A 15,281-nucleotide genomic window follows, 5' to 3' on the forward strand; every position below is an offset into this window, starting at 1 on the left:
GTAGGTGTATAGGTAATGAGATGAATCTTTAGTGATTCCTGTGGGGAAAATAGGCCACTGCTGCAACAGATACACAGAGGAATGATACGAAAGAAAGGAAGAAAGAGTTTATAGCACAGATTAAAAGATATTAAAACTACCAAAACTACGATGGATGATTGGGTCAGCAAAGGGTCAGACTTAAACACAGTTGTTGCATAACCAAACTACAAAGTCTACTGTAACCATGGTAGCAACAATGTTCTGTATATTATGTCCATGTGTTGTTTTAATATTATTATTTTAGAGCATAGAGTTGCTTGTTTGCTAAAACTGTACTCATTAGCATCCGTTGTGAATGTACCGTTGATGTGACGTGTGTGTGTTGCTACATGCTGAACTTTCAAAAAGTATTATGCAGATACAGGACTGATAAAGTAAGCTTATTGGCCCTTCTATTTCATTACATTTATTATGTGTTTATTCCTGACATATCCTGTATGCAGATAGCTGACAACATTGTGCTGAATGTCACAAAATAGCTGTATTCATAGTTTCTATTCGGACCAAATTGGTCAGTTATAAAAATGAACAATTTATTTTCAGCTTTGCAGAATTTACTTGAACAAAAAACAAAAAAAAAACACCCTCATCCGCTTAAGCCAACTGCAAACAAAATAATAAAATAAATAAACTATACAAAACTCACCAAATTAAGCATTGCGCATTGTCCCATTGATATTTATAATTTTTTTAGCCGGAGTAGGCTATCACACTGAGCAGGTGATGTCATTTAAAGCAGAACTATGCAGGATTTTCTTTTTTTAAATTTAGCAGCTTCTGATTCATTCTGATGGTTAAATTTTGTATTGAGGGGAGATTGGGGGCTGTCTTCACTCCCCCTACTACTTAAATCTATATAAGGTCAAGACAGCCACAGCATTATTTATGACGTTCATCATAGCAGAGCTGGCGAAAAAGAAGCAGGAAAATAAATGTAAAGGAAGCGAGGAAAATGCATCATTTTTCAAATGGCGAGAAGCATTGTGAAACCAATGCCGACCGGCATTGACATGGCTCCGTGGCTTGTGTTTGCCGGCTCCATTGAAAATAAATGCACATGGCCAGGAAGGGGGAAGAGAGGGGGGGAACATCAGCCGTGATTTTTTACAACGGTGAGGATAAATCGGTAGACAGTGACTGAATGGATGAGTGGATGTTTTTACGGTGGTGTCTTAAAAATATGTACTAGGAAATGGCAAAGAGAAAAATATGGGAAAAAAAACAATTATACGTGCAAAGTTCTGCTTTAAGTCTGTTGGTGTTCGGGGCTTTAGGGTTTTGGTGGAGCATTGGGATTTGTCTAATTGTTATACATCCCTGATCGCATTCACTAAAGTCCAGTTAAATTTGTGCCACATGGTTTCCTTTACAAACAACTGTCATGTCCCCATGGATTCCACGTTTATTACGCTTTGATCGTTGTCGTAAAATGCAACAAACAATGATCAGGGCACAGGTATTTTTCCTAAGAGTCGGTGTCGTGTTGTGCCATGGCACCCCTGCATGGAAAAACATGACAGATACAGTATGGACGGTGTTTTCTTTGTTTTTGTCTTGGATCTGGAATAATGGAGTTCTTTTTTGCTGTAAGCTGAGCAGTCATTAATTTTTCAAAAACCCTGTGTGGCAAAAAGACTAACAGAGTTAAAGAACACTGTGCAATCAGTTTTAACATCATAATGGAATGTATACGCCAGCGATTAATGTCCTTTTATTAAGTATTTATGCACCAAATCAACAAAACTCATATGATTTTATTTTATACACTAGTTATGGAGGCTTCATTCCATGTTTCAGTTTCTGATAAATAAACAACAACAAAACATACAGGATGAAGCCTTATGTAAAAATGCTTGAACACTGTGTCACGACATCATGACGTCAGGCTGTGTGTAAGCAGTTGTAGCAACACACAGACACCACACAAATGTCGTGTGTTGGGTGTGATCCGAGTTTGTCTCAGTGTGTTGTGGTTTATTTCCAGCCTGTCCAGAGAGCTGCTCAGTTTTTTTTTTTTATTGACGAGTCTGTAACATGAAAAGGAAAAATTGTCTGAGTAAACTCCGCCAGAATCAGTTCAGGCTCTGCTTTCACTGATTTTTATTTACATGTTGTCACACACAATCCATCCTCTTAAGTCGGAGGAGCTGCGATGAAAATCAGATTTACCGTGTTCAGGGATTCAGTGGGCAGTGGAGCCATGGTGTCTCATATTGGGAGATGCTGGGGAAATAAATTAGTTGGAGTTTACTCTCAATAAATAGACATTCTGTATTTGTCATGTTTTTGTACATGCACAATCATGCACAGTACGACAAGTAGTGAAATGCGTTTGCGTTTGCTGAACACACCAAGTTAACAAAAGGTAACAACTTTATATTTTGATAAAATTACTTTTTTGTAAATATATGGTACAATATATATATATATATACAAATAAACAAAATAGTTACAAAACAGACTATTGCACAGTGAATGTGAACTGTTTGTTTGCTTTACTGTCTTGCTCAACTGTGATCAGCTGATCCCTCTATGGCCAGTCCACTTTGAACATTTGATAAGGGTGGTGGTGAAGTATTGTTTTTAGTGGCTATGTGTGTCTGTCTGTCTGTCTGTTTGTGCTTCCACACTTGCACTTGCAAATATGACCAACAGAGGCCGCCAGAGGCCTATTGCATGAATGGTATGATGTCTGCCATCTCTGATTGCCTTGCTTTCATAATCGATTAGTCTGTCGGATTAATTGGCTACTTGTTTGGCCCATACAGTGTCAGTAAAATGTCGACTGGTGTTTACCAAACCTGAAAATTATGATGTTTTCGATGTTCTCAAAATAATTCACTTTTAATGATTTATTTTACACAGAGCATAGAAACCAGAAAATGTTCACATTTAAGAAGCTGAAAAATCAGAAAAGTTGCTTTAAATATTAAAACAAACACTCAAAACATATTTAAAAATCTTCCTATATTTTATTTAGTTCTTTTTTGGAGTTTGGTGAAAGTGGGCATTGTGTAACAGTTGGGTTTTGTTGGAAAAAGTTTCTAAAAGCATCTGGATATTTCCTGTCAAAATCCGAATGTATTTTCTAATGTTTCACTGATACTCGGCATATGCCAGGAAGTAATGCCCTCATTATTATACAAAAATACAAATCATCCTTTTTAAATATTGCCATGCTGCACATTCATGCCTGAGGGTGGACGCATGATCTCACCTTCCTCACTTGATGGTTCCGATGTGGAAAACGCTTGGAGAGTCTTGCTCTAAGCTCCAGCAACACCTGTGCGTCTTTGTTTTCAGTAATGACATGATTAAGTTCTTCTGCGCTCTTCTTTTTAATCTCCTGTTTTCTCTTGGGTGCCAGATGAACAATTTGTGATTCAAGAGAGTCATTGGACATCCTTAAATCTATACTCCACTTTTTATTTCACATGCACGCTCGCTGAAAATTGCCCCCCTGTTGGGGGGGGGGGGGGGGAGGGGGGCAACAGCTGGTGATAAAAACAATTATTTCTTGTTCATTTTGTATTGGTTTGTTTTGACCTAAAACAAGTAAGGGCTGATTTTCCTTTTGTTTGAGGAGGCATGTGGGTTTGTTGTAGAGAAATCGCAGAGTTGGGAATTGGCTGTTAGGATTGTAGATTAAATGCAAAACACGACTAGCAAGGATCAAAGATGGCTGTCGGCATCTGTACGTGTATGTGTGTGACTGAGAGAGAGAGAGAGAGGATCTGGTGTTTCGGTGGGTCTTGTCTAATCCCTGTGAAGGCTTTTATCATCAACTCTGCTTGTGGCGCTGACGAGGAGTGTGAAAGGCAGCAAGAGGAGAGAGAAGAGAAGAAGAAGCTTGTTAGAGACGGGAGGTGTTGATGAGATAATAACACTCCTGTCCTAGTCCCTGTCTAGCCCAAGAGCTGTGCCATTAGTGTGTGTGTGTGCATATACATACATACCCCCCGCATTTAGAATCTATGGCCATGTCTTTTCGGGTGGAAATGAGGCTGAGAGCATCTGCTCTGCCATTTCTTTATCCCCCCTCCCGCTGTATTTTATCAAAGCGATGTTGTCGGCTGTATGGACTCACTGCAGGTGTTGCAGACAAACTCCACTTCCTTCAAGACAGCTCATAATTCTTCTCTGTTGACTTCCGACAAATACACTCACATGCTCACTCTCTGTTGCAATGTGCACAGACCACTGCTCAAGAGAAACAGTGTGTGTGTGTGTGTGTGTGTGTTGCTGCATTTCAGAAGAATTGTCTGATTTTGATGGGTGTCTAAGACATTGATGCCAGGCCACAGGCGTCCACACACCTGCTCACCTACTGACCTGATTGAGTTGCAGGACAAGGAAGTAATGGTGGAGGAACGTTGACCGCTGCCTTGGGAAATATGTAGCGAGTCTCTGAGCGGGCAAAAACAAGCCCTCAAGTTGGTGGATAGCTTTTTCATTTGCCGCGCTCTGAGATGTGGAGGAGCGCTGGGTAGAGAGGGTGAGAGAAGAAATTGGTGGAGGAGGTGGTGTTGGGGACAAGGGGGAGGGCTGGTATTGGTTGTTTGTGATTCTGTTATAAAAAGAATGTTGTGAAATGGGAACAAACTCAATTTCAAGCGCTGTGTCCTCAAGGAGAAGCACTTGGTCCCTCCGCCCACCTCCAGTACCAAATGAAGACTTTTTAACCTCTTCACTGCTGAAGATGTTTATAGTTGGAGCTCTCTTTCTGCACCCTGTCACCTCAGAACTACATAATCTCTGCATTCTAATCTGTCAGATTTTATGCAACCCTGTCTTCCAAAAGTGTATGAATCAAGTGCATCTTTCCATGCTCATCTGAATAGAGGAGCTAAGGACTATTCACAAAATAATATTAATATTATTTTATATTATATCATATTATATATTAATATTGCTTAATTACTGCTGGTTTAAAACACTATCACACCCAGCCCTTTTATATGCATAGTTTAATAGAGCTAAGGCTGTAGTCTGAATAAGACGGGCAATCGGAAAACTTCGTCTGACTCCACCTCGCTGTATCTCTATGTAAGTTGAATTAGTTGACCTTAACGTCACAGAAAAACAAACAGTGGACCACGAGATGGACGGTGAGATGGATCGTGCTGTTCTGTATGTTTCGTACCTGCTGTACATGTTAATCGTTTTACAAATTAGATGGAGCATGGTTGCTGTGTTGTCCGAAGAAAGATGCCGCTGCGGTATGATTTCTGCCAACAGTACTGAAGTTTATACATTGTCTTTTCCTCATTCAATGTCAAAGACTGGGGAGTCTGACTCCAGTCCAACTAAGTGTATTTATTTTTAGTCGGTCCTTGTCGGTTTACATTAAGTAAACCAAATTTTTGTCTTAGTCCGACTAAAATTGGACTTTTAACATGCATGAAAACGTACTAGATGATATGCATGTCTGACATCGAAATAAGAAACTTTGTTCAAAAAATATGTTCCTTACAAAATGTAATTAGAATGTAATGTAGTTTTTAGAAATGACAAAACCTGAAATACTAATAAATGGTTAAGCTGCAAAAACAAAACCCTTGCCATGAGAGAAAACCTAAAGAAGAAGAGTGATGTGGGAGATGATGGTGGCTAAAGTGTAATTTACTTCCTGCTGTCTGTTTTATAACCGGTTCCTGCCCAAATAAAGCACAGCTCCAGACAATCCTCTCAACCCTAATGCCTGTACACAAGTCACAATTTAGACAAGTAGCGCAAATTAGATAAATGACTCCCACCACCCTCAAAGACAGAGATTTCTCATTTGAGTGGAGATTAAATTAACACCACTGGGACTGGCTTGTGAGTCATTACATGGTTTGCTGCGGTGATAACACATCACTTTACATGTCTGCAGATTCTCAGAGGGGGATCTGTTTGTCCTTTTTTCATCTTTTAATAATAACAGTGTAGCAGAGCAAAATTCCCTGGGTGTGTTGAAGAATTATTAAATCCATTCGTGTCAGTACACTGCTTTTGTTATGTCACTTTGCTGGGCTGATGAAGAGCACTCAGAGGAGTGTAATTGGCGGCATCCATTTGTGACCTTGGGTGTAAAAGCGCAAGGGGCCACTGCATCATCAATACGAGACGACGGGACGTCGGCGCCCTGAGGGAGGGAGAGGCAGCGAGAAGGCTGGTTGATGGGGGAGGGATGAGAGGATGGTGGCACTGCCATCTGTCTGTGTGTTCTGACCCACTGCCCTCCTCAGTGGCCCAGTGCCCAAATTAGGAGGAGTGACACACCAGCTAATTGGAACACATGAGTGTTTGTGCATGTGCGTGTGTGTTTGCGACGAGCGACAGTCTCCGCACAGAGGAATTACGAAATCACTAGCCTCCACTTGGCGAGATATTTCATGGAAAAACTACTCCTGTCTTATTAGCCTGAATCATGAAGTTGAGCTGCAGCAGACAAGACTACTCCATCCCCATTACAACATTTTACTGTGGCTGCTCCCTGAAAGTCCATGACTCGTATCATCCCTCGCAGACCCTGCAGTCAACTGAGATTCTTCTAGTCAGTTTTTTTTTCTTCCTTTAGCTCAGAGAAATAACTTGCCGCGTTTATTATACTATATTAACATCACCATGAATGTCCCACAGAAACCTGTTCAAAAACCTCGCTGTTTAGAAAAAAGTGTTGCTTCATCATCTTTGTGGAGGGATTTATTTGAATTGAAGAGCAAAAAAGCCAATCAAATCTTAATATACTTGGTATTATAGTTTACACTAGGGATGGGAATTTCACGCCATTTTGAGAGTTGATTGTCGAGGTCCATGTGTCGATTTTTTTCTCTCCGCTGGCACAGGTGTGTCGCCAGAGGGCTCAGGATTTTGAACCTGCGCTTGTTGTGTCCACCAGAGTACAGGATCACACTTTGACTTTTTTCAATTTTATTTTTTGTCGAGATGCGCACGTGTCGATTGTCGATCGATTTGTCGACAAAAAAGTCCAATCCCTAGTATACACTCACCACATTTGCATCTTTATGCTCTATATACAGTATAGAGCACAACCTTTTTGAATTTTTTTCAATTGACCCCACCTCCTCATCATGTACAACCCAGTTTTATTATTTTGTAACAACCGTGTACATTTAGACGCAAATGCAGGACACGACACATTGAGGTTCAGGAAAGAAAAATCTGTGGCTGGAAAGTCAAATAGGGCAGAATTTAAAACAAAATCACTTGGCTAGAGAGCAGACTAAGAAATAAATAAAAAAAAACAGATGGTTATGAGAGCTAAACTGGAACACTTGCAGTAAACTGGTTAGATGATCTGCCAGCGAGTGCAATCTTACTTAATTAATTAGGGCGTATCTTTCAATCAGTGTGGGTGGGATAAGAGGAAGAACCAGAAGGGAAGTATAAAGAAAAACGTCACTTTGAAACTTAATTACAAAATTGCAGGACAATGTATTTGTCTATTTTAATGATCTCCCATGGCTCATCTGCAGTACCTTCAAAACCTACCAGTTCTTGATCCATAAAAAATGACAAATTAATAATTCACTGAAAAAGCATAACTGTCCTCAACTTCATCAACAAGCACAGTTTGGATCTCGTCTCTTTTGTGTGCTTGTGCATATGTTGGTACATTAAAGATGGAGTATGTCAAGTTAACAAGATTCTCAGCACTGGAAGTTCATTATTATCAGAAGGGCTGACATCTATCACCACTCCCTGGAATAGTTTCAATTAAGTGATCTGCAAAATCGCTGTTTTTTTTGTAGAACATCATTTGTGTTAAAGCTCCGTCAGCCCACGTAGGTATTTTTCAATTACTGGAGCTAATTAGATCTCCTAGGGCAGAGCTTGGCTGAGAGTTTGTTAAAGTCACCAAACTTAAACTTGCTTGAATTTGCAGTCTATGTTGTGGTTTGTTTAATCCCTTTACTAAAAGTATAGTTATTGTGTATTCATTCTATAATTTTGTTTCTCTCTGTCACTCTGTCATTTCTATTTGGCCTAAATTTGAAGTTAGGGCTATTTGGCAGTGTTGAGCTAATCTAAGCATTTAATGTCATCTTATTTTAGCTACCAACTCTTTGAAAGCTGCTGTTTACAATGTCTTCTTCTCTGTACATTACCATTTATTCTACAGTATATGTATAAACAGCATTAACTTATGAGGGGAGAGGACCACATTTTGTGTGGACTACTGGCTCCTCATTGGATAAATGTGTTGTAGGATACTGCAAAAGTTTCTTCTTCATTTACTGTCAGAGTCCTAAGACTCAGAGACCAGTGTCATTGAGCAAAGTGTATGATCAAGCAGATGCTTGTTAAACTGTCAGTTCAGTCCGAAGGCAATAGTATGATATGAATTGCTGCCTCATAGAATGATCTGAGGCATCACTGAGGCAGTCAGAGAAAAATAAAGTTATTGTTTATCTGCCCAATATATGCAATAGAATTTAAAAGTGAAAATACTTTGCCTTTCAACCTCCGTGGGTGGTTCTTGTTCTTGTGATTTGGTTTAAATCAGAATAATATTTATCAACATAGAAACATATGTCACAAATTTCCCTTTCTTGCCCGTGGACTGCGTAACATCCATGAAACTCTTCAAAATCAACATTTACAACTTTAACTTTCTGTTTTGTTTGTTGCCACAGAGTGAGGTTTGATGATCTCTAAGTGTTGACATGAAATCTCGTCAGCATCAATAAAATGCAAAAACTTATGTGGACGTGAAGTTGGCCAAATGAGAGAGAGAGAGAGGAGGCCAGGCCACACAGTTCATTTCCCGCTTTAAGGCTAAAAACGTTGCACGTTGGAGCTTTAACATGCAGTAGAGATGGGAAGAGAGCAAATGTCAGACAGAAAGAAGAAGGATGAGAGATGGGAAACTGAGAAGTGTGAAACATTTTGTTAAACTCATTCTAATGTGAGGAACATCACTTGGCTGCCTGACAAGCAGCCCTGGGGCAGAGATCGCATTAAGGGTTGAATGGGAAAGATGCTGTATATACACTCACAAACACCTGTTATTATGCAGGATATGGACAATGCCAGGGGGGCAGAATTAATGATTCTCTAAGTTCTTTGAGATAAGATACATTTTTACTCATCTATCCATCCTTTCATGTAATATCACTCATTGCCATAGGATGTGATCTGAATTTCGGATGCATACAAAGTTTGTGGAAGCACACTTGTGGGTGCATACAGATGCAAAATAGCTCTGTGTAGAGAACACGCATGTGTATGAATTAAAGTTGGTACAACTTAAAACAACACTGTGGAACCTTTTCTAGACATGCTGTCACCGTAGCAAGATGAAGATGTGCCAGATTCTCCCAGTTCGAGTCTCGCACTATCTTCAAGGGGATAGTTTAGGTTTATTGAGGTGTAGTTGATGCCTTGATAATAATATGGTACCTCGTCTTTTGAAATAATTTCTTTGGATTTACCGGAGCTACGTAAAACTTTTTGAATGGTGTGTGAGCTAAAAATTCTGATTTCTTTAAGGACAGTGAGTGGTTTACAACCTTCAGTTTCTACCTGAAAAAGGCTACCTAATGGGGAGATAAAGTGGAAGATTTATTCATAAGCAGCTATAGATTGTATAAGGTGAGTCTTTATTGGCTACAGTTAGTTTCTCCTTCTGTCCCAGACAGGTTTTCAGTCTGAGTAGGTGTCCAGGTCTCAGGTTTGTTTGTGGAAATGTTGGCATGCAACTACTCAATAAAAAAAAAACGAAGTTTTCTCTCAGTGTCCCCACCCACTCACTAAACTTACATAGTGCAAGGACAGAAATGTAGCTGCAGAATGGGAATGAAAAGGCTTCATTTTCTCTATAACAAATCAGTGAGCCTTCAACACAATTCTGAAGCTGTTACAAATGTAAAATAAATGTATCTTTAAGCCAACATTTGCACATATTACAGGACTTTATGAATCTAAATAATCTAAGATAAGACATAAAAAATGAAGACAATCATAGACCGAATATTATCAGTGGTCATTTAGCATGGTCAGTGTGTATATTGCTGCCAAACATCTTAACTGCACATATCGCCTCTTTGGGATAAGTAATAACAGGATTGCATTAACCAACTGGCAATATAATGCCAGTCTGTATTGTTTATAGTTTATATTGCTCTTGTCTGCCTGGTTGTATTGCTATATCTGGCATTACTGTTCCTTTTTTATCTGACTTGAAATGTGTTAAACTGGCTAAATGTGTGGAATATATTTCACTTCCAACATTTTCTGGAAAAAAACGATCAAAAATGGTGCGTCCACAGAGCGGTGCTGGTGTTGCAGTCTGACGTTTGTATGTGTGTCTGTCTGTGAGCAGCTTAACTCAAAAGGAAAAGATACAATTTGAGGACATTCTCTTGGGATGTAGGTTATGGCCAAAGGGAGATATAATTAGATTCTGTTGTTGATGTGGGAAATTCAGCGGCCTTGGTGGAGGTTTGCAGTTGAGGAAAAAAGAAAGTCAGCAGCACATTTGATATTTTACCATGACGTCCAGCTTGTTGCCGCCAAGTTTGTACTTGCAAATTTAATGGTAATGTTTTGTTTCCTGTTTTACGCCGAGTGTGGACTGCTGAGGTCTCAGCTCAGAAGGTGAACAAGGTCAAGGTGAAACCATGCGCTGTGGCATCTGCCTCAGTGTTGCTGGGTTGCGAAGTCCCACCTCATAAGTCACACCTGTCAGACAGTATGTGTGTGTGTGTGTGTATGTGTATGTGTGTGACTCTGTCAAGTTCCAGAGCCCACAGAGAATGGTTAGGAAGGAACGGATATGTGGAAGTTGGATGGTAAAAAAAAAAAAACATATATAATTGAAAGTTCACAACTAACTTCTGCTGTTTTGTCGTCTCTCCACAGTGAATCTTCTGGACACCACAACAATCTCAGGAGACTGGGGATGGCTGACGTATCCGTCACATGGGGTAAGGTTAGAAAGTACGATATATTAGGAATAGGCCAATGGCATTAAGATTTTCAAATCAATATCTATACATCATCAGTTATTACCTTTCATTGTGAAATCCCAACACATTTCCTCCACAATAGCAACACCAGCTTTTCCAGTTATTATTATTCCATCTGAAGCAATGTCAGAACGTGATACTCCAGTTTAGGGGGAAGCCTGCATGCGCTTATTAAACAAGACCTAGTGGCAACGCTGTCAACAATACAGGCTAATCATATATATGTCAGAAACAGCCAGAAACATGCAACTACATGCAATCCTCACCCAATTCCAGCATTAGCTTCGACCCCACATGCTGGCAGCAAGGTGCATATCACAGAGGGGAGCTTACAGGCTTTCCAGGGGGTGGAAGATGAGAGGAGGGGATGGAGGGAAGAAAGAGAGAGATGAAAGAGGGAGAGAGAGGTGACGGCGCGGGCACCGCGTCGCTACATTATCATATTGTAATGCCACCCGATGATGCCTGGGGTGATGAATTAGGACTCCAGCCGCGATCTTTATAGCGGTGAGATGCCACCGCCATCCCTGACTCCCCCAGCTGTCATTGCAGTGGTAGAAACATTTAACTCACCTCCAGCCCACACAACAGAAGGTGAGGTGATTGAACGGCAGCCAGGAGGAACAGATGGATTGTCTTTCAAGTCCCCAAGAAAAGGGGTGAAAGAATTGGATTAGAGTTTTGAGCAAAATGACTCCTCCGGTGTAAAGTCAGCGTGAGAGGTGAATCTGCTCCATCCTGACAGAGCCGCGTTACAACATCTCGATAACATACACGCAGCCTGTGGTGCTTTGTGTAATTGGTTCAATATGGCAGAAATATATTCATTCATACCTTCACTGGCTCAGCTTTATTGTGGCACGCTTGTATATCCAATGCTAAAAGAACGGAGTAAGCTGTATGTATTGTCTAAATTGTCTCAAAGCTCCGGCCAGAAGTTCCAATTTACGCTCTTTTTTGGTGTGTATCTGCACCATTACCTTGTTTATGAAGCCCTTAAGTTTTGCACGTTTTATTGTATACTCGGACTCTGCAAGCGGTCTGAAAAAGCCAGGAATCGTGATGTAAGGATCCGGTCTCCTGAAGAGCAGATCCTCCTGCTCCGGGCACTAGTCCGGGCACATCCGGTTGTGTACATTAAACCGCAGAAGAAGAAGAAAGTTTGTTGTGGAGGTGTTTCTCTTGCAACAGTGTCTTCTGACTCTGGGTCAGACTCTGGGTTTGTGACCAAACCATTTTTAAACATTGTTAAAACAATGTTTTAATAATGAGTAGCAGTGCATCCACCGTTCCAGAAGGGGAGCTGCTCTTCTGAGAGCTGATGTGCTAATTACGTCACTTCCAGGTACCTGGCCACAGGACAGTTGAGAAAGCTTTTGTTGGCTGGCCAATCACAACACAGTCTGTCTTCTGAGATTTTGGGTTGAAACAGCGCAGCTGACGAGAGCTTCAGTGAGGAGAGATTTAGATTGGCTGGTTTGCAGAAACTAGGAGGTTTGTTTTTGACCATAAAAAGAAGTTAATGTATGTAAGTAGACCCCCATAACTCACATATATGTGCGATAGGACCACTCTATGGGAGCTTTAAGGCTTGCACATGTGTTGGCCATAGCGTCAAGAAAAAATGACTTGTAATATCTATATATTGAATTACTTCAAAGATTACTTCCTGTGTTTAGTGCTGCGTTCAAGTTAAACTTCTGAACTCATTATTGCGATTAGGGAAATAGTATATCACTGAACTCTCACTGAGCTTTTACAAAACTAAAAGGTTAGTAAATCATGAATATGGCGAACAACAACCACAATTTCAGGTAATATTTTGTTTCCCAACATCTTTCAAAGCTGAATGTTGTAAACATTCAAAAACAGTATACTGTACTTAATTATTATGCTACTGCATTACTGGTAACACAGAATCACAATTATTTATCGGGGCCACTGACAGTTACAGAGCGTGTTGACATTAATTTGTGTATGTGTGTATATAAGAGTGAGACAGATAGATACACAGAATAAGAATAAGCTTGGCTGGCTTGCTGGGTTTAAGTCACAGCAGTGAAGAGGCTGCACTCCTCCAAGGTTTGATTTACTTAGAGAACTAAGTGCCACTGTAGACTGAGTATGTTCTGAGCTTGACATTGAGGCATTCACAACAATTATTCAGCAAAGCTATCAGAGCAGCAGCAGCAACAGCCGCCACAGGACTTATAAGTCCCTGCCTCTCCATATTTTAAGCCATACTTAAACCAGGAAACTACCAAAGTCTGAAGTCTGACTACCAAACACCCATGTTTGCACTGCTATAGACATTTTCTCCAGAATACGTGAACTTAATCTTCAAATAAAACCTTTCATTCAAATGAAACTACAAGTAATGGTTTGTACAGGGCTCTAAAAGAGCGACCGCTTTGGTTGCAGACAACAAATCTTCAGTGTCTGAATTAGGGATGGTGGGAAAAATCGATATTTAGAAGTATCGCGATGTCACTTTTGAGGCTCCAAGTATAATTTTTTTTAGCATACAATTTTTTAACTGACGTTCCAAATAAACATTAAACCTTTTGTGGATTTTCAAAGAAAAAAATCAACATTTCAGTCTACTCAACAGTTCCAGAGTTTCCCATACATTGATCAAAGTGTGCCAATAGAATCACATTTTTTTCCCAATGCGATTTGCACAACGTATCGTTCTGTTCATTCATCTCCTTAAAACACCCTGCCCCTGGTGCTGCTCAGTCCTTTGTTATCTGGGAACAGATTTGAATAATAATAATTTAGTTATTATATTATCATACATTATTGTTTTATATTGCTCTAATATACTGAAGTGTTTTAAGATTTATGTCTGCAGAAACCTGCTAGTAGATTTTTGGGGGGCACTTGGGAGAACAGTGTGATGAAGTTTTAGTTTGTTGAGATGATTGCTGGTTGGTTGGTTGGTATATTTGGTCCTTTCAAAGTTTATACTGAATGTTCTGTGTTACAGAACAAATTGTCCTGTGTCTCCATTTTTTATTTTGACGTTAAAAAATGTATTGTTGCTGCATACAGATACATTTTTGACTGATCCACTCGAGGCAGCAAGTGAACAATGGACAGTGACCTATCAATTTTAATGCCTTGTGAGTATCACATTAAGATAGATGTAAAAACAGGCTTTGTTTATAACGTGAGCGATATGAAATTCAGTATAATGTGTCGAGTCTGTTGAGTGTGTGTAGGAGAAAAACAGCGCTGACCTTGTGGGTTCTTTTGATGAATGCATATTTTGACAATTCCTAACTGTGACACACTCTCACTTTACACAAACCAATTCACACACACAGCACGTATCCATATAAGGTTATATCTTTTTTTTGCCATCCTGACAATTTACTGTGTTCAGAAAGTGCCATGCTAGCAGCATCAATTTTTCAGCTGCCCTCTACTCCGGGCAGGAGCAGCTCTTTGATGGACTTATGTCGAGCAATTGCTGCTGCTGTGGAGGGACAAGGTTTGTGCCACCGCACAGTTACTGTAAGTCACAAACAGCCTTTATCATTTGATGCTGACACAGACTGGTGTGTGTGTCGTCAGGCTGTTTTTGATTCACGTTCGGATTCAGTAATATCACGCTAAATTTAGTGTTCCACCCACTTGACGGAGACAGGCTCTGCTACCCACATGAGCAAGTAAGTGAGGCAAAGGTGATAGAGAGGTTGCCCACGGGGAATACAAGTAGCATAAGTGTTAACTTGACACTGGAGGGGAAGATGGATCCAAAAAGTGTAGTTTTTTTGAATGTTTACTAATTTTCCGATGGAGGGACTCGATTCCTGAACACATTTCCACCAGGGATGTGAGTCTGTGAGTCACTAGGGCTGATGTGATACGTATCTTGATGCCATTGCCAGCAATCTACATTACACATACGCAGACAACACTCCAGACTTAGCACTGGTGTACCCTAATTTTGTCATTTAGTTGCGCCAGCACAAAATTTAGGTGCATCGGTGCAATCGGTGACCGGCCGATCAGGCAGAATATTCAGATTTTAATAAGCCAATCAAAATGCACCCGCATCGCGCAGCATCAGCAACACATGTGCACGCGACTACACGCACATGTAGTAGAGTGTAGGGCTGGGCAGTATACCGGTTCACACCTAATACTGTTTTTTTCCGTTATGATATGAATTTTTAATATACGGCCATACTGGTGTATTTGATTACACAATCCGCGCAGCGGCGCAGCTCTCTGCTTTGCGAGTGGGCGCTCTGC

At 40.3% G+C, this 15,281-nt stretch overlaps 1 protein-coding gene across 1 annotated transcript in view; it reads left to right on the plus strand.

The window, feature by feature from the left end:
- Positions 1-15,281, plus strand: part of epha8 (eph receptor A8) — a gene marked incomplete at both ends in the record, with an annotated part of 97,587 nt that overhangs the window by 12,381 nt on the left and 69,925 nt on the right. Inside the window, one exon of the mRNA XM_083892158.1 lies at positions 10,912-10,976. Coding sequence (XP_083748284.1) covers positions 10,912-10,976 — 65 coding nt within the window. The remainder of the gene's footprint in view (positions 1-10,911; positions 10,977-15,281) is intronic.

This window comes from Microchirus variegatus (assembly GCF_963457635.1).
Source record: "Microchirus variegatus genome assembly, chromosome: 7".
NCBI lineage: Eukaryota > Metazoa > Chordata > Actinopteri > Pleuronectiformes > Soleidae > Microchirus > Microchirus variegatus.